This window comes from Exophiala spinifera, assembly GCF_000836115.1.
Source record: "Exophiala spinifera strain CBS 89968 unplaced genomic scaffold supercont1.9, whole genome shotgun sequence".
In the NCBI taxonomy this organism is placed as follows: Eukaryota; Fungi; Ascomycota; class Eurotiomycetes; order Chaetothyriales; family Herpotrichiellaceae; genus Exophiala; species Exophiala spinifera.
This window is the reverse complement of record NW_015622521.1, coordinates 1562766-1581367: the sequence shown is the minus strand read 5'-3', so window position 1 is coordinate 1581367 and position 18602 is coordinate 1562766. Positions and strand designations below refer to the sequence as shown.

General features: G+C 52.5%; 9 protein-coding genes across 9 annotated transcripts; 6 read left to right on the top strand and 3 right to left on the bottom strand.

The window, feature by feature from the left end:
- Positions 1–175: 175 nt before the first annotated feature.
- Positions 176–1186, bottom strand: PV08_11603 (uncharacterized protein; the record flags this gene model as incomplete). Its single annotated transcript, XM_016385911.1, has 1 exon — positions 176–1186. One exon carries the CDS (start codon positions 1184–1186, stop codon positions 176–178), a length of 1011 nt encoding a protein of 336 aa, XP_016230855.1.
- An 845-nt stretch (positions 1187–2031) lies between these two features.
- PV08_11602 (uncharacterized protein) lies at positions 2032–2664 on the top strand (the record flags this gene model as incomplete). Its single annotated transcript, XM_016385910.1, has 3 exons — positions 2032–2190; positions 2330–2487; positions 2592–2664. The coding sequence occupies 3 exons, from the start codon at positions 2032–2034 to the stop codon at positions 2662–2664; spliced, it is 390 nt and encodes a 129-aa protein (XP_016230854.1).
- Positions 2665–3254: 590 nt separating this feature from the next.
- PV08_11601 (uncharacterized protein) lies at positions 3255–4400 on the bottom strand (the record flags this gene model as incomplete). Its single annotated transcript, XM_016385909.1, has 1 exon — positions 3255–4400. The coding sequence occupies one exon, from the start codon at positions 4398–4400 to the stop codon at positions 3255–3257; it is 1146 nt and encodes a 381-aa protein (XP_016230853.1).
- A 787-nt stretch (positions 4401–5187) lies between these two features.
- PV08_11600 (uncharacterized protein) lies at positions 5188–6928 on the top strand (the record flags this gene model as incomplete). The annotated part of the gene is made up of 5 exons (XM_016385908.1): positions 5188–5335; positions 5391–5664; positions 5745–6279; positions 6352–6521; positions 6577–6928. The coding sequence occupies 5 exons, from the start codon at positions 5188–5190 to the stop codon at positions 6926–6928; spliced, it is 1479 nt and encodes a 492-aa protein (XP_016230852.1).
- A 1140-nt stretch (positions 6929–8068) lies between these two features.
- PV08_11599 (uncharacterized protein) lies at positions 8069–9757 on the bottom strand (the record flags this gene model as incomplete). Its single annotated transcript, XM_016385907.1, has 1 exon — positions 8069–9757. One exon carries the CDS (start codon positions 9755–9757, stop codon positions 8069–8071), a length of 1689 nt encoding a protein of 562 aa, XP_016230851.1.
- A 609-nt stretch (positions 9758–10366) lies between these two features.
- Positions 10367–11091, top strand: PV08_11598 (uncharacterized protein; the record flags this gene model as incomplete). The annotated part of the gene is made up of 2 exons (XM_016385906.1): positions 10367–10880; positions 10931–11091. 2 exons carry the CDS (start codon positions 10367–10369, stop codon positions 11089–11091), a joined length of 675 nt encoding a protein of 224 aa, XP_016230850.1.
- Positions 11092–11628: 537 nt separating this feature from the next.
- Positions 11629–13059, top strand: PV08_11597 (uncharacterized protein; the record flags this gene model as incomplete). The annotated part of the gene is made up of 2 exons (XM_016385905.1): positions 11629–12942; positions 13003–13059. 2 exons carry the CDS (start codon positions 11629–11631, stop codon positions 13057–13059), a joined length of 1371 nt encoding a protein of 456 aa, XP_016230849.1.
- Positions 13060–14060: 1001 nt separating this feature from the next.
- On the top strand, positions 14061–15718 carry PV08_11596 (uncharacterized protein; the record flags this gene model as incomplete). Its single annotated transcript, XM_016385904.1, has 3 exons — positions 14061–14515; positions 14602–15530; positions 15597–15718. The coding sequence occupies 3 exons, from the start codon at positions 14061–14063 to the stop codon at positions 15716–15718; spliced, it is 1506 nt and encodes a 501-aa protein (XP_016230848.1).
- Positions 15719–16523: 805 nt separating this feature from the next.
- PV08_11595 (uncharacterized protein) lies at positions 16524–17360 on the top strand (the record flags this gene model as incomplete). The annotated part of the gene is made up of 1 exon (XM_016385903.1): positions 16524–17360. One exon carries the CDS (start codon positions 16524–16526, stop codon positions 17358–17360), a length of 837 nt encoding a protein of 278 aa, XP_016230847.1.
- Positions 17361–18602: the final 1242 nt, after the last annotated feature.

Genomic DNA, 18602 nt, shown 5'->3' with positions numbered 1-18602 from the left:
ACTGATCCAGGGCTGTTTGAGCTATGCTCAAGAGCGGGCGTCGCATCGCAATAATGGTCGTGTTATGAATCAATTTCTTTTCAGCGAACATCAAACTGGTATATCATTGCTTGATATTGCGATAAATCCTCCCTATCAACGACTGGAACCTCGCCAATTCCTTCGCAAGTACATTTTACGCCAAAGCCTTTATCAAACTCTCGCACAGAATGGTGATGGCCCTCCTCCCGGCTTCGAGGACAGCATCCATTGCCAAGAACGGATGAGGCATCCCCTTCATAACGTGCACATTCGCGGGGACGCCGGCCTCCTTCAGTTTGCGGGCGTAATCTTCACCTTCGAACTTGAGCACGTCGAGCTCGCCGACCAACACCTCGGCGGGTGGGAGCTTCGCAAAGTTTTCGGCCGGATACAGCAGCGGCGACGATTCAGGGTTCGTCCAGTCTTTCTCGTTGGGCAGGTAATGGCGTCTGTACCAGAGCATCTTCTCAGCGGGGAGAGCCGCGGTGAACTCGTTCTCCTTGTACGTTGGGTTCGACTCGACGCTCGCCGTGTTGTCCGTGACGGGGACGATGAGGAGCTGGATGGTGAACTTGACGTTCGGGAGCCCCAGCGCTTTGTGCGTCATGATGGCAGCTAGGTTCCCACCGGCGGAGGAGCCGCCGATGGCCACGTTCGACAGATCGAGCGACAGGACCGACTTGCCCTGTCCAAACACCCACAGCACCGTTTCCCAGGAGTCGTGCACCGCGGCGGGCCACGGGTGTTCGGGCGCCAGCCGGTAGTCGGTCGTGATGACCACGTACCGCGACCGGGCGCACAAGTTTGTGCACACGGTGTTCTCGGTGTCGATGTTGCCCAACACCCAGCCACCGCCGTGGTAGTAGATCATAACGGGCCAACCAGCGGCCGGCGGCTCGCCCTCAGGCGTGAAACATCGGATCTGCACGTCCGGCCCTGTTGTTTGCTGGCGCTTGAGGCCGATGTCCTGGGTCTTGCCTACGGGGAGCGGATCTCCGCCGCCCGGAATGAGTTTGCCGCCCACGCGCGACGCCGAGACAGGTTGCAAGTGGACTTGTTGCGCGTTGATGATGTACTCGTTGTAGAAATTGACATATTCCGGGTGAAGACGGTCCTTGACCGATTCGTGGAGAGGGTACGGTGGTTGTGTGTTTGTCAAAGACATGACTGATTTAAGTTCGAATCAGATCGGACCAGATCAGATCAGATCAGATCACAGTGTATCGTTCAGTCAAGGATTGCTGGACACTGTACGGAGTCCCGTGTTCGCTTGGGTTTTCCTCTCGGATTTGCACCTTCTAGTTGGAGGAGGAGCAATCAGCGCAAATCGGTGAGCGTATGAAGTGATCTGTATGGCTTGCTTTGCCCTGCTGTGTCGGTGATGGTTCGTTACGAATGCAGCTGTTCCAAAAGGGAGTTTTAAATGCCTACGTTGAGTATGTGAGGAACACCGGGACAGGAGCGTGCATGAGCCCTTTTTGACGAATGCAACTTCGTGTTCTTTGCCTCCACGGATTTGGCTTACTTGAGAGGTTTGTCAAGAGTCTAGGGCACCTTATGCATGGGATGAGAGGGGTCGGACAGCTTCTGGCGGCGTGTCTCCGCTGATATCGCTTCAAGCGTTTCTCCGGTCTGGGTGGAGTATCGCATGGGATGAGATGGGACGGGAGAGGGTTCGTCACACATGGTTTACGGTGAGTGCGTGGGGGAGAGCGTTCCAGTGAGTACTTGTGTGCGACATTTGATCTGAGGGACACTCATGCTGCACAGCGAAGGGCTGCCGTAAAGGGGGGGATGTTGAGGATGCCCACGCAATGTCGTGCCCGCGTGGGGTGGCCTTGACTGACTTCAGGTGTCAGCAAACTTTGGTGGTTTCTTGTCAGCACTCTATCATCACCACGTTGGACTACTGCCTGGAAGTCGTACAGACTCGACAAGCTCACGGGAACGCACAGTCAACACCGATCGATATACCTGTTCGCAAACACCACCACCACCAAAATCGACAGAATGTCCAGAACACCAGTCACGACCGAAAATGCCCCAAAGGCTCTCCCGGGCATCTACAGTCAAGCCATCGTCGCCAACGGCTTCGTCTACTGTTCCGGCTGTGTCCCTATGGACCCTAAGACGATGCAACTGATTGACGGCGATATTCAAGCGCATACTGTAAGTCTACCGTGTACATCATCTTATCTTCACACATCACCGGGGACAATTTGACAATCTCATATCACCTCAGTCCCAGCCATCATCTCCGTGCTTGCTCTGATCCTGATCTTGCCACTGACACTCTGACGTTTAATAGCACCAATGCATCAAGAACCTAGGTGCCGTTCTTGAAGCCGCCGGATCAAGTCTCGAACATGTCGTCGAGGTCAACGTCTTCCTGGCCAACATGGATGACTTTGCCAAGATGAACGAAGTGTATACTACCTACTGGGGCGATGTCAAGCCTGCTAGAACGTAAGTTCACCTTTTCAAAAATCCCATTTAGCCCGGCCCACGAAGGGACCGTGGAATCGATTGCCCTCTTGAGCTGCCTTTGTGCTAATATGTGGCTGCAATAGGTGTGTCGCCGTCAAGACGCTTCCTCTCAATACGGATGTTGAGATCAAATGTGTCGGTGTCGTGAAGAAGTGAACACAGGGTTGAGGATGCCCTTGAGGAAAACCTCACGTGAGGATTCACGGTCGAGATGCCCAGGTTGTCCCAGCTGGATTGTGAACTTGGGACGACGGGGCTGTGGCCCTTGAGTACCTGTCAGTGGCTTGGAGAAGCCTCATAGCCTTCGCCAACATGAGCATGGGCTACGCCTGGATGTAGGAATGACATGGGTGCAGGAGATACGGCATTACCAGAGGCCTCGGCTCCGGCTTCTGTGACATCCGAGACTCTGTGTTGGCACTTTTATTCACCAGTGTGATACAGAGTAGGAGTCATCCGAAGGGTTTAATGCACCAATGAAGGTTACATCAAGATTATGTGCTCCCTGGCTGGTTTAGCTATTCAGCAGAAAATGAAAATCATTTATATATCTCACAGTGCACCAATACTTCAGGTTATCTTCATTTTCCCGTTCAGAGAGACATCTCTAGCCAAACATACAAATGCTTGGTCCTGTGAATTGTGATACACAATTGTATTTCGAAGGCTTACCAGTTGTGTATTCATGTGCATATCGCACATGTTTGATCCCAACGCAAACTGATGTACACGTGTGTAGTGTACGTCTACACAATATCCACGAATCGTCTTTCTTTGGCAGACTTGTAAATGGCGTCCAGCACCTTCATGAGCTTCACCTGGATGTCCACGCCGGCAGATTCCGTCTCGACGCCCTTGACCACACGGTCAAAAAATAAGTCGATCTGCCTGGTGTAATAGCCAAGCTGATTCGAGACGCCCTGGGGCTTCTCCGTGGCCATCCTGGTCACACCCTCGCCGTACCCGGCTCGGGCGTCCCGCAACGTGACCTCGCACTTGGGCGGGTTCAGGACGCCGTGAACCGCGCCGTTGGTGCCGTAGACGTTGATGCCCCAGTCGGCGCACCAGTCCGTGGGCTCCCAGGCCGTGAAGTCGGCCACGACGTTGTGCGAGTCGTACTCGAGGATGACGCTGGCAATGTCCTCGTACGGCATCTCGCCGACGGCGAACCGCGTCGTGGTCGGGTCCAGTTCGCCCGTGTGCATGTCGTACCAGCAGCTGACGATCGGGTGCGTCTCAGGGCCGCTGTCGCTGTCGCTCGCGCGGGCTACAAGTTTGCGAACGCTCGCCGACACGCTTCGGGGCAGCCCGAACACATCCACGATGGCCTCGAGCGTGTGGCTGCCGTCCATGTACAGGAACCCTCCCAGCGTGTCCTTCTGCCGCTGCCAGATCTCCATGCCGCCGCCCGAGGGCGTGCCGCCGTGCCAGTGCGACGTGGTGATTTGCCCCAGCGCCCCCGTGCGGACGATGTCGCGCACAAAGTCCATCGCCTCGGCGTAGTGCATTTCCCAGCCCCATTCCACGACCAGGTCCGGGTAGGCCTTCAGTGACTCGACCAGCGAGAAGAGGTGTGACGGGTGCGTCGCCCCTGGCTTCTCGAGAAGGAGCCCCTTGGCGCCGTGAGATGCCGCGAGGAGCGCGAGCCGGGGGTTGTCGTGGTCCAGAGGGTGCACGAAAGCGATGTCGAACTCTTGCTTGACGAGCTCATGTTCGGACTCAAACCGCCGGATGGGGAGTTGCTCGGCGAGCTTCCTGGCGAGCACGCTATCTTCTTCCCAGAATCCAACGATCTGTGTGTCTCCTCGTCCTTGGAGGATGTTGGCGCGAATATAAAAATGAGGATGGTGCGCCCCCAGAAGGATCACTCGTGTTGGTGGAGGTGACGGCATGTTGTGGTTTTCCTTTTTTTTCTTTTTGGTCGCTTGCTATGTCGCGTATCTGTCTTCCTTGGCTGCTTGGTCTCAGCCTATATCACTCTTCAGAGCGTGGATCGTGACTCGCTGGTATCCATGGCCGGCGAGATGTCGTGGTAAATCACATGACTGGGCTGTTGCTCCTGGATGTGGTGTCCCGAGGAGAGCCTTTCGTAACCGTGGTGGTCAACGACGATGCCACAGAGTGGGCGGGAATACGTGGGCATAACGACAGTGCGGGCAGTCGTATCGTGGGCATGTGTGGGCATTCTATCCGCATCCTTTATGGGCACATGGTAGTGAGTGGGCATGTATAGTGGGCCCTGGTGGGTTCGTGCTTCGTTGCAAAAGTCAATCTTTGCGGTATCTGAGTCTAGCCGCATATCTCATCTCCTCCATGCTCACGTTAGGTCCCAGAAGGATAGTGATGATAAGTTGACAGCTTATCGAGACTCCCGAGTCTGGGGTTGTTGCTTGTGTGACCTTCCCGTCCTCCGCCGAAGCCAATCTAAGAAAGGGATGACGGGCTTCCAGACTTTGTTCGTACGTGGGTCTGTGATATGAACCTCTCTCAGGTGACGGGCACAATCAGACACAAAAACATATATGCGGTGTGATCGCAGCTTGAGGAGGTACATGCGCTGTACAGTATACCTCCCAAACTTATATCTTGCCCAAAACACCCAGCCGCAACTTCAAAGTCATGGTGCAGTCCCAGGACAATACGGGAAAGGAGTACCCAAACGCGCACGAGCAGGGCACAATGACCGACATCGAGAGCGCTTCCCTGCACAGTGCCACGCATGGCGTCGTGGCCAAGGGGCACAAGTTCGGCCCTATCACGCTGCCAGCGTACAGATCGCCGCTTGCTCAAACCATTATCATCGGCTTCGTTTGTTTCCTTGTGGTCGGTGAGTGAGAAGGAAGCATGGTCGGTGCGTGGGATGAAAACTGACCCTCTACAAGGCATGTTCAATGTCCTGGCCTCCCTCGGTGGTGGTGGACAGCTCACCGCCGATCTGTCCAACAAGTCCAACATCATCCTGTACTCCATCTTCGCTGGCCTGGCGCTCGTCTCGGGCTCCATCTGTAACTACCTTGGACCCAAGATCACACTCGCCATCGGTGGCGTAGGATATGCTCTCTACGCTGCATCGTTTTGGTGCTACAACCATACCGGAAACGACGGATTTGTGCTCTTTGCCGGCGCCGCCTGTGGATTTTCCGCTGCATTTCTATGGTAAGGGAACCAACCAGCACTTGTTCACTTTTGACCCCGAGGGACATCGGTTGACTGACATTTGATACCCACACCTGCAGGACCGCAGAAGGAACCATGTTGATGTCGTACCCCACAGAGGACCAGAAGGGTCGCTACATCAGTCTGTTCTGGACCATCTGGAGTATGGGTGCAGTCATTGGTAGCATCATTCCGACGGCACAGAACTGGTCAAACACGTCCGCGGGCAGAGTCAACGACGGCACTTACATCGCCCTCTTCATCCTGATGTTGTGCGGGTCTTTCCTCGCCCTGTGTCTTGTTCACCCAAGCAAGGTCGTGAGAGATGACGGCACAAAGGTTTACGTCGTCAAGCACGCATCGTTGGCGACCGAGCTGAAGAACGTGGTCAAGTCGGTCAAGGTCGAGCCGTGGATCATTCTTTTCTTCCCCTACGCCTTTGCCGGTCTCTGGTATGGCGTTTACCAGAGCAACGACTACAATGCGTATTTCTTCAACGTCCGAACTCGGTCGTTCAACTCCATCTGGTACAACGTCGCCCAGATGGTCTCGGCTGGTCTGCTAGGTCTGTTCTTGGACATCAAGTACTTTACCCGACGGACGAGAGCGTTGCTGGTAAGCTACATATCATCCCTCTCGGGGTGCTCGATCATGGGACGTGCAGTGTGCTAACTTTGGCCTTCTCAGGGATGGGTCATCATGTTCGTCTGCTTCAATGCCGTGCTAATCGGCGGTGTCTTCCCTCTCCGAAAATCCAGTCGTTCGCATCCTGAGGAGAAGGTGCTCGACGTCAAAGACAGCGAGGCTGGAGGCTACATTGCCCTCTACTTCTTTTATGGCTTCCTGGACGGCGGTTGGTAAGTCTCCTTTCGTCGGACCCAGTTGTTCAAGACCACCTACTAACTTTTACAGGCAATGCTACGCGTACTGGATCATGGGTACACTGTCCAACGATCCCCTGGTGCTGAGCATGTATGGTGCCTTTTACAAGGTCTTTGGTGCTGCAGGAAGTGCCATCGTTGCCTCTCTAGACGAACAGAAGAAGTCATATGTGACCATGTTCGGCTCATACTGGGGCCTCACGGCCGGCTCGCTTGTGGTCTTACTGCCGCTGGTGCTCAAGCGCGTCACAAACACCAGTTACACCACTGAAGCGGCAAGCTCAGTGAAGATGGTTGGTGCCGGTGGCATGCAGGCCGGCATGGCTGTCGGTGTCGATATGGAAATCGAGGGTGAAGAGAAGGAAATGAAGACAGTCAAATAAAGCAAGCTGTAACGCGAACCTGATACGGGTTTACTAAGGTTATTTTAGAATCAGTTGGGAAGAAGTCTTGGTAGGTTGACAAATCACTAGATGTCACTGTTTCGCGGTGATCGGCACCAGGACTGAGGGTATACGATATGGTAATGAATGTCATACTGGGGACTAAGAGAGACTGTTCTCCGTCTTCTTCGCCAAATAATCTAAGCGCCTTAGTTCCTTCCACTTACAACCCTAGGAATATACCCTGAGCTCGCACAGACGTACTATACAGCCCCTTAGGAGTTCTGCTGGTGCAGAAAACGCAGTGTATCTCGTAATCCTGGTTGATGTAAGTAATGTACCTCTTCACAATCACAGGCTAGCCCGCGCTTACAAGATCTCTTTTGGGGACTTCATACAATTTTCCGACAAAGACCAACGTCTCTGAATGGCTTACACAGCATTCACTTCTTCTCCTTACTGAAGTTCGTCGGGGACATCATAGAAATACCATGGTGAGAACGGAGCTTTTCTACCTCGATTCGTCCCCCCAGACATGACAGACAAGTGCATGAGTTGCTCTCGTCTCTTCAAACTGACGCAAGCTACGCTCATTGCCCCTTGAGTTGGGTCGTGTTGGTTCCCCCTAGCATCGTTCCCTTGTAGCCGATTCCCGAGGCATAAACTACTCGAATAGTCCTGCCGCGGATGTGAGGCTCGGTGTACAGTCTAGGATGATGAGACGCGGGGCTGGCGGTGTATACATGTCCTGCCGCTAGAGTGGGATGATACTGGACTCTCTCGCAGTGATCATGCCCATGACAACACTGATGTTGGTACCAAGCGCCTCGCACCTCGAGATTTTTGTGACATTGCGCGGCATACCCAGATCATAGCTAGCGCCAGATACAACTTACGCAATGCCACTTTAGAGACCGTAAAATCCTTCGGTCCCTGTGCCCGAGTAAAGACCTTTTTGGTGGTAATGTTACGATGGACTGCTGAATTTGTGGATCGATCATCCCCTGATCAGTCGTAGTTGCGGCATGAAGTGTCCGCTCTGAAATGGTCAGGCTGTGCTTTGGACAGCCATTAAACAAAAAATTCTGTGAAAACAGCTGGCACTCAACTCCCGTTCGTGGCCCTCCCAACTTGATGGGTTTACAGGAGTGTAGTCGAGAATTCGAGCCTCCAAAAGGAGTTCCGGCAAATGTCTCGATTTTCTACCCGTGTGTAATTAAATGATACCAACATACTCATTTTCGTGTCTGGGATATTAAGGACGGCCGATTGTGCTTTTGGGACTTCGTAACGCTTGAACAGGTATAAAGCATGCGGTACGTGCGGGTGATCAGGCATTTGTGACTGTATCTCGCTCAGTGTCGCTGCCCATGGGTCATAGTCAAACACCGAGAACTGTGTCTCTGTCGCCATGGGCCCCCGGGAATCGGTAGCCCAGTTCAGAGCGTAGAACATACACCGAGCTCGCACCTTAACATTCTTCCCAGTGACCTTTACGGTTTTAGAAATGTATAGCCGTAAACCGGAGCAAGCCGAATCGGCGTCACCAACATTGAAGAAGACTTGGTCTTCTTCATCCCAATAGCCTAATGGCCAAACACTCAAGATGCTCATTTCAGGTGGTAGCTGGAATTGAATAACGTTTGATCGAATTCTTGATATGAACGACGTTCTGCTGCCTTGCGTTTCGGGACTCCGAGTCAGGAGGTATGTTGAGGCCTGAGGAGACAGGGAAAGTCCTTTGTAGTCCTCACCACTATCATCTCGAACGAGCCCATAAGGATCTTCTCTGACGAATGATCCGGGCCAAGATTTTCGCAGACGTATCCCCAGAGATGTTTTACGAAACCGATTCAACGGGTCTTGGGGATCCCAACTTTCCCAAGAGACTGGCAATACGTAACGAGAGGCGCGAGTCTCTGGAATGCGCTCCAAAAACAATCTAGTCCGTATCTGTATCCCATCGGAGTAAGTTGAAATTGCTGGCTTGCCTTTGCTGTAAGGTCGTAAGAAGGTCGAACATTCGAGGAAGTCACGCGGACTCTGCGCCAGAACGCCACAATAGATCCGTTCGACGCTTCCAGGGTTCTCTGTTCTATTGTCTTTCATCCAAGCAAATATGCTCGGATCCGTGCTGGTTTTCAAGATTTCTTCTTGCAGTCTCGCAAATGCCTTTTCTTCCTCTCCGTATATAAGTGGCATGTTGACGTCAAATATCCCAAGTAAGCAATACGCCATGTCTTCGATGCGGGTGGTCTCTCGGGCCGCCACCCACGACATCCTCTGAGCAATCGATCTTGACGATAGTGGCAGCTTATTTCGCAAAACATCTTTATTGACACCGGTAATTGTAGACAAAAGTTCCGCCTTTTCTAACTTTGTGCAGGTCACACTCCACTGCTGGTCAAGAAAAAGTATCTCCTTTGGAGCTATGAGCTCTTGCAGGGTCCAGCCTCGGGTGAACCACCGGCAATTAGCAAGGTCGTCTTCTAGAGTTGCGGCCGGGGAAAGGTCTGAGAGATAAGCGTAGCACAGCCTGGAACGCTGGTACCAGCGGTACATGGAATTGATAGCTTCGTTGAGTTGTGTGCTGCTTGACTTGTCGATGCAACAGGTGTCGATCCAGGCGTATTTGATTCCGGCTTCGCGGGCTTTCTTACAGGTCGTCGAGATCTTCACGTACCCCTTCTTGTGGACACATGATGGCTCCTGAAAATCCTTGAAAGACACCTCATCGTCCCCCCATGTATGCGAAAGGATGGCGTAGTCGGGAATTTTCTTTCCAACGAACTCTTCAAGGCGAAGAGTGTCGGTATTGATCAACTGCATTGAGACCAGACGGTGTTTTCTTCTATGGTCAGCTCTTCTTAAAACTTGTTCTGTGAACGCTATTGATGGCCTTGGTAGCTACTATTTCGAAATGCCGATTGATCCAGTCTATCAAGGCCCCTTGTCGAGTAATTGACAATTTGAGAGTAACAACCTGCATCAGGCTGAGGCAACGTTGTCGAAGTCATCTCCGCAAACCACGTGCTCTCGCTTGCTATGATACCAATCAGACGATGTCCTGGTTAGTCGCACAATAGACTTCGACTCAGACTGAAGAAGCGTCAAATTCGCACAGTGATCTGGTGCGAAGGAGCCCATGGATGATGAGTGATGTGGACTGGAGACCCAATCCAGAAGCAAATCGTGATAGCAAAGAAGGACGAGAAACTCCTCCGTGCTCTGTAGTGTGAACAAAAAGTACAATCGCTCAGCCTTGTTCAGCCCCGTAAATACGCTGGGGAGTAACCGAAGTTCTGCCAACGCGCTCTTGCAATTTTCCGGCCCATGTCTGCGCCTGGCCACCGTCATCGTGATCATACGGAAACATAGATTCTCGTCGAAGACACGAACATTCTATTATTTAAACCAATGTCCCCATAATCTTTCATCATGGCCGATGATCAGCGTGAGACTGCTACCTCACAACCTCCAACGCCTGTTACTGACAGCAAAGAGCGAGATTCAGGCCGTGGAGAAGGCCGTAGACGAAGCAGATCGCCGCCTCGCAGAGACCGGGAAAGACGAGAAGATCGACCTCGGCGCAAAGACGCAGGGTTCAAATGGAAAGAAAAGCGTCGCGATGACGATGACAACCGACGAGACCGTGATTTAGGTTTACAACGGGGCTACCGAGACCACTACCGCCCTCGATCCAGATCAAGATCCAGGTCACCACCCCCTCGACGGTCATCGCCGAGAAGGGAAGAACGAGACCGCTATAGAGATAATGACCGCAAAGAGCGACCAGGCGAGGACAGGGACAATAGGGACAAGAGGGAGAGGAAAGAAAAGAAGGAGAAGAAGCCTGCAGCTGCAGCACCTACACAGCCAATGATCATAGTGTATGTGAATGACCGGCTGGGAACCAAAAAGGCAATACCGTGCTATCCGACTGATCCCATAAGTAAGTCTACACAAGCTGTGAGTGAGGATACAGACTGATGCGGGTGGCAGAGGACTTCAAAGTCATTGTCGCATCGATGATTGGACGACAGCCTCATGAGATCCTCCTCAAAAGACAAGGCGAGCGTCCTTTCAAAGACCAATTGACGCTACAAGACTACGGAGTAAGCAACAATGTGCAGTTGGATCTGGAGGTTGATACGGGCGACTGAGAGGCGAGGAGGACAACAGGCAAACTTGTACCCTCAACGAGTCAACTTGCTTTTACACTGCTGGATATTTGTTGGGCTACATAATAGCCTCTCTCCAGCGTCCGTCATGTCGTGTTGCTGCGCGAACAAGTCTCTCTTATCGTCGCCTTGAGGATATCATTTGGGCGACGGCAAGGGCAGTGAATGCGACAAGGCTGAGGCTGCAATGCAAGGCTGTGAAGCGCAGTGACGCAATTTCTACCTCGGCGTACCTTACAGCTTGGTGGTCCCAAAGGAGAAAGTGGGGCGAGACAAAAAGTTCTCGAGCGCAGACAAGCCTGCGATCTTGTAGTTTTCGTTCTCATTCCGATTATGCCAACGACAACGACTCAACTGGCTTCTTGCCCGATCAAGGCACGTAATTGCACAGTGTCGAAGAATATGCCATAGACTCTGCTCTTTGAGCCTCGAAAACGCCCCCCTCAAGACTCTCTGGTCTTCTTTGTCCCCTCCTCCCGCACAGTCACCATCCTCCTTACAGGCTCATAACTCAACGCAATGGTCAGAAACATTGTGGTGCTTGGGGGCTCATCCCACCCAGCCCTGACAGAAACGATCTGTGAGATCCTTGGTATCGAACAAGGCCAAGCCCTCTTCTCAAAGTTCTCTGTCGGCGAAACCCGCGTCGAGATCGGTGAATCAGTTAGAGGCAAGGATGTATATATCATACAGTCGGGTGGTGGGAAAGTCAACGACCACTTTATCGAGCTGCTGATCGCAATTTCTGCATGCAAAACCGCCTCGGCTAAGAAAGTCACCGCTGTGCTTCCTCTATTCCCTTATTCTCGCCAGTCGGATGTTCCTTACAACAAGAGCGGCGCACCTCTGGTGAAAGCTGCGAAGCTGGACCATAAGCTTCTTCAGGATGGAAACGGCTACTCCTTCGACAGTGTTCCGCCAACGCCTCACTCCGAGAAGGGCGAAAGTTACGGGTTGTTGAATGGGCATTCCCTACAAAAGGCAGCTTCGAAGTCACAACTGGATGGCGATGGCGATGCCAGCCCTGCACACCAAGCTCGTTCCAGCCATTACCGAGATTCAAATTCCCAATCAAAACTGGGTTCCGAGTATTTCACCCATTCACGAAAACGGAGCGAATCGAACGCGTCCACATCCAATAGCATAGTGAATCGCGATTTTGCAGTCACACCCAGCAAGAGCGAAAATAAGGCAGAGGTTCCGGAAAGCTTCAAGCCCCGTCCGGGTTATCGACAATGGGTGGCACAGGCTGGCACTCTCGTTGCAGATCTTCTGACTTGCGCTGGAGCAGACCATATCATCACCATGGACTTGCACGACCCGCAATACCAGGGATTCTTCGACATCCCCGTCGACAATCTTTATGGTCGACCGTTGCTCAAGAAATACATCCAGCAAAACATCCCAGACTACAAAAACGGGGTTGTAGTCAGCCCTGACGCTGGCGGTGCTAAACGAGCTACTGCTATTGCCGACGCTTTGGGTATTGAGTTTGCTCTCATCCACAAGGAGAGAAGACCCAACAAGATCAACGATCGCCAAAATGCTACCATGATGCTTGTTGGAGATGTCACCGGCAAGGTGGCTGTCCTCATTGACGACTTGGCCGACACCAGCAACACCATTACCCGAGCGGCCAAGCTCTTGAAGAAAGAGGGGGCCAGCAAGATCTATGCCCTGGTGACTCATGGCGTTCTAAGTGGTGATGCGATTGATAGAATCAACGCCAGTGCTCTCGACAAAGTCATTGTCACAAATACTGTTGACCAACAAGAACATTGCAAGCGATGCCCCAAGCTTGAAGTGCTTGAGGTAGGACATGTTTTTGCAGAGGTAAGCTCCATCCAAAGCAATCTATCTTGCTCGTTGACCCGTTGGCTAACTCTTGTACAGGCCATCCGGCGAGTGCATTATGGCGAGAGTATCAGTGTGCTGTTTCAGTATGACTAGAATCGAGATTCCCCTACGAAGAGATGAAATACGAAGTCATTTGATTTACTGAGGTTTCAGTCGCACGTCCTTTGGCAAGTGGTACACGAGGTAGTTGCCACCTAACCATTTTTGTCCGAGTCTACCATTGATTTAGACGGGGTAATTGGGCAGATCAAGACATCATCAAGCGCCCGATAACAGTATCAAAGTATCCAGACAACACCATAAAGAAGTGCCTTGGACCAAGTGCTGGAGAGGTCTTCCAACAACGAGTGGCGTTCAAAGGATGGACAATTGTTCGCATTTGCAGCTAAGCTATAAGAGGGTTTGCTTCCAGGGCGGAGAGACTTGAGTCATACATTCTGCTTTCCATAGCAACATGTGTTCCCATTCAACATCCAACCTCCAACCTCGTACTCGTACTAGGAGGTATGGAGGGGTGAATCCCTGGAGACTACTTGACGATCGCGAATACGAAGCAAAGCGAGGACAATGATCGTTCCCGCTGATTATTTGATTACTTTTTGACGGAATTTCCGAACAGGTACAATACATTCGCTAGTATTTGCCGGCTCCCCCAACTCGGCCAAGGCCACCAACGAGGAGGTGGGTAAGTCCAGACCGTGCATGATACGAGTACGAGTACAAGTGCTCGACTCAGCACGCCTTAAGTCGCCTCTTTTTCGCCTTTGTGATATCTACTTTGGACAAGTATCCGATTCGTCTTTTTTCCATTTCTATCTTTTTGGCTGACACCCTGAGTCTTCGTCGTTCTGTCAGACATACATGTCCACGTGTACGTATAGATATAAACCGTGCGTGACCCTGTAGAGACAGAGGGAACTATCGCCTTCTCTTTCCTCAATTCAACCGGCTTAACAGAGGAGAGAGTGTGTATACATACATACATACATACATACCTTATCAGCTTGAGTACCTTTCACTTTAGCTAAACCACCAGGGCGGACATCGATACGAGTGCTACTACACAGAGAGAAAGGCACACACAGACACACACCATGGGCTCAATCTCACCCGCGACCAAACGCACCATTACGGCCTCGGACATTGAGAGTCTCAAGACTCTTCTGAAAGATACTTCGGCCACAATCCTCACGCCCACGGACGACGGTTACGAAAGCAGCATCCACCGCTGGTCCCGCGCCGCAGAGAAACCGGCAGGAGTGGTCTTGGCCCCGACGGCGGCAGAGCAAGTCAGCGTTGCGATCAAGTACGCGAGTGAGTCGGGCATCGATGTCGCTGTCAAGGGCGGCGGACACAGCACGGCGGGCGTGAGCAGTACCGACGGCGGGCTGCTGGTCGACCTCAACGCCAAGATGCGCGGGGTCAGTGTGGTGGACTGGGAGGGGGGAGTCAAGGCCTTCAGAGCCCAGGGTGGAGCGACGTGGGGAGATGTCGACAAGGAGGGAGTCAAGTTTGGTCTGGCCACGGTTGGAGGCACGGTTGCAGATACGTAAGTGTTCTCGTTCCTGGTTGTGTATCATCCCTCGTCTTTGTCGTGGTGACCGTTTGCCCACTGATCCTCTTGCATTATTACAGTGGGGTAGGAGGCCTCGTCCTGGGCGGCGGCTACGGATGGCTCTCGGGACAACACGGCCTCTCGATCGATTGTCTGCTCGAGTGCACCGTCGTCCTTGTAAATGGTGACATTGTCAAGGCGAACTCCAAGGAAAATGCAGATCTGTTCTGGGCCCTGCGCGGCGCTGGTCAGAACTTTGGTGCCGTCACCGAGTTCGTGCTGCGAGCGTTTGAGCAGGCTGAGATCTGGGCAGGGCTCCTCATCTTCCCGCCCGTGCCTGAAATCATCACCAAGATCGTTGACGCCACGAATAATCTCTACACGCCGGACGCAAACGGCAAGACAAAAGTTGCCGGTAGGGGCGCCGGAGGTATTGCCATCGCCAGACCTCCGCCCGCGGGCGGACAGGTCATGATCCTGGTCCCCATCATATACTTTGGCACCGAGCAGGAGGCCAAGAGCGTGTACAAGGAGCTCTATGACCTGGGGGCACCAGTCGATACGACGGCCCTCGTCCCATACCCGACGGCCAACACCATGTTGGCCCCACCGATCGGGTTGCGCGTGAGCATGAAGGGCACGGCATTCAGTCTGCCAATCCGCACCGACTTTGTGCTGGAGATGCTGCAGAACTATGTCGCATTCACCGACGCGGATCCTGACACGCACGTGAGTGTCATTATGTGGGAGTTGTTTGATCCGGCGAAGGTGGTCCAGGAGCAGAACGTGGGCAGCTTTGCCAATAGAGGGTGGCATTTGAATGGATTGATTATGCCCATGTGGAACAACCAGGACAACGACGCCAAGTGTAGACAGTGGGCTAGGGATCTCAATGAGAAGTGGAAGGCTGAGCTGGAGAGACAAGGGCAAGAGACGGGCAAAGGTGTCGAAGGTGGCGTGGGACTCAGAGGTGATAAAGGAGCAGTTTTGCTCTATGGCAATTATGATCGTAAGTCTTGCTCTGATTCACCGGCGACTTCTGCGGTAATGGCCATGGCTGACAGTGTCGAAACAGAATATGACGAGCGATCCAGAGATATCTTTGGAGAGAACTATGCAAGGCTGCAAGGGTTGAAGGCAAAATATGATCCTGGAAGCACGTTCAATAAACTCTTCGCCATCGCACCTCAGTCTTGAGCAGGGAGAGCAGAGGCTGCTGCCATTGACACAGGCAGAGTAGAATATAGTGGGTGGTGTCTGGTGATGCACGATTACAGACAGCCATTTGCAATTGCGGCCTCGGTTTCTGCATACACACATACATTTGTCTCGAAACCCAGTTGTGAACCCATCAGCGATCTATCAAAAATCTATCAAACAATGATTTACTGTGAGCATACTGTATAGAGATCAGATGATTACAATACGAGGTACAAGCTACCAAGCGATGATGGGAGCGCTGCATCAAAATATCATTGGACGTGATACTTCAGCCGCACGCAAGGACGCAATCCGATCAGCTACCAACCCCAGCATTCAAAGGAGTAGCACCAATAGCCATGGTGTATCGCTAATTAGTCCGTACTCGGTTATTTAACTCTTTCAATGAGGGTAGAATTGCATTCATGGCGCGCGGGCGTTGTTGAAGTCGTCCCCGGGCCATTGGCATATATCTCGAACATGAAGCCACCTGGGACACAAGGAATACGCGGAACTCTTCAACGTTCGCAATCCTATATCCTCGAAGTTGCTCAAGCACATTGGGAACATCATGACGCGTCTAGCCACATTCTTATTCCTCCTCCTAAGCCTCCGTGCCGCTGCGTCAGATGCAGAACGGCGGTGTTGGGATCGGCAGCCCGTGGTAGCAGGGACTTATTACCGAGCCTTCGTCAAGACTTGATAGACTTGGGGGGATGGTGTCGAGTCTTCATATCTGATGACGTGCTATTTCGAAACCCAGGCTCTGGCATTGGCTGATGCGCAGCATACATGCGATCGCATGGCGAGAACTGGCAGCTCCGGCTGCTACATGAACACTATCCGATACCAGGCCATCACACTCCCAGAAACCGAACCGCGAACTCCGTATGCAGTTTACATCATCAACAAGGAGACGATCTATTGCGTCAACGGCAATGAAGACTCGCCGCCTGCAAAGGTTCTCGGTAAAGCTGGGAACTGGCCTGGGTTCGGGGCCATTGTGGAATCAGCTCAATCTCTCTACGTGGCAGAACAAGCACTTTTCAAGGTCTCTACCTGGGATGGGAGTTACAAGCGCTTGGGCTCAGGAACGTGGGAAGAGTCCACGTCAATGGCTTGGTTTGGCGATCTCTACATCATCCAACGAGGCTCGTTGTATAGTGCCGATCAAACCACGGGACAATATAAGCTGTTAGGAAGACCAGATGATTGGCAAGGCCACACTTCAATGGCTGCTGTCATGCTAGACCGCGACGGCGTGAGCTCCCGGCGCCTCTTTGTCATCCAGAGTGAGAAACTTTGGGAAGTGGCACGCGATGGCACTTACAAGCGGGTTGGGATGGCGAATTGGTATACTCCGGCGTACATTTCCGCCATAGGCGAGGCGCTGTACGCGATCGAGAACTCTCGGTTCCAGTATATCGATGGAAATACTGGTCAGTATACTGTCATCGGCGAAGCGGTCTACTCGCAAACGACTGCTTTTGCTGGTGCGGACGGGCAAGCATTTGCCATTGATGCTGGAAGACTTTTGCGTATCAACATCTATGATGGCTCCCACGTAAAGCTGAGTGATGGCTGGGATGGACCGAGTGTTATGACGGTTGTCAGGAATGCCAAATGCAGATCAGAGTGATGTTAGCTACCTGTATTTGGTTCTATCGGATACTGAGTCCAGTTCTCCCTCCCCCAGATGCTAATATGATATCAAACAGTAGCACCTCTTTGTGAGGACAATCTCATGGGGGCGTTGCATGACGGACTGTCAGCACCAGCGTGTATTGTACTCTCCTGGTCGGGGAAAGACTACGAGAGTTGTGAATTGCGCGGCTGAACACGTTTGGATCTTGAGGCAAGCGATTGAGAAACTGTATAGTTGGCGGAGTGATAACCTCAGGGGTGCAAAGCATTTACATCCGCTTGGGTCCGTCCAACTGATAATGTAGAAACTGAAGACGCAATTGCAACGGTCGGATTCCTGTCTGTAAAGATACTGTAAATGATGTATACCCAGCTCAGGCCATTAAGCTGAAAGTTCTGGAAAAACATGCTGCTTTATCATTCACGTGACGTGAGTAAATAGAACCAAATAGAGCGACGCGTCTGGAAATTGGGCGCTGAAGTTACAGGGGGGCACGCTGGAGTCAACGGGCCTATTGAGTTAGGGGGCGGGTAGCGCCCTGGGCCTTGGTGAGCCCCTGTAATTGGTGCCTGGACGAGGCTTTGTTGGGGCGCTGTTTCGCTTATCCGGGACTCTCAGGCTGGCGCGTCACGTCCCGCCCGCCGAATGATAGAACAACTAGGTGGTTCTGGTACTGGGCGTGAGAAACGAGTTTGGCCCGTCGGTCTGGCTCCCGCTTCCTGCGCGTGTCCGTCCACCATCTGTGCCTCCTTGCATCTTGTGCTGCCAGTGCATTGTGCATTGACGACAAATCCCCATACGACGAGCCTGTCGAGAAGTTTGGAACATTTGGCCGCCGCAGACGTAGACATCCGCGACTGCGACAATCCCTTGCACTGCCACCTGTTGACCAAGATTCACCGTTCGCGACCGCAGTTTGTCCTCTGTTTACCACCCGCGCAGACGGGTCGATCTGTTCGACTCTGATGCTTTCCTCCTGGCCCGATTGACAATTTTCCACCAGCTTCAAACATGGCGTGCGTGTCGATACTCTGTCCAATGTTAACACCATTTCCCCACTGACCAGTTGATTCCAGTTCCAACTCAGCCAGCGGAGGAGGAGGAGGAGGAGGAGGAGGAGGAGGAGGCAACAACATCAAAGGTACCGACCACTTACACGGTCTTGAACGATCCTGCTTACACTTTCTCTCAAGTTGTTGCCCGGTTCCGTCCGCAGAACAAAGTGGAAATCGCAAA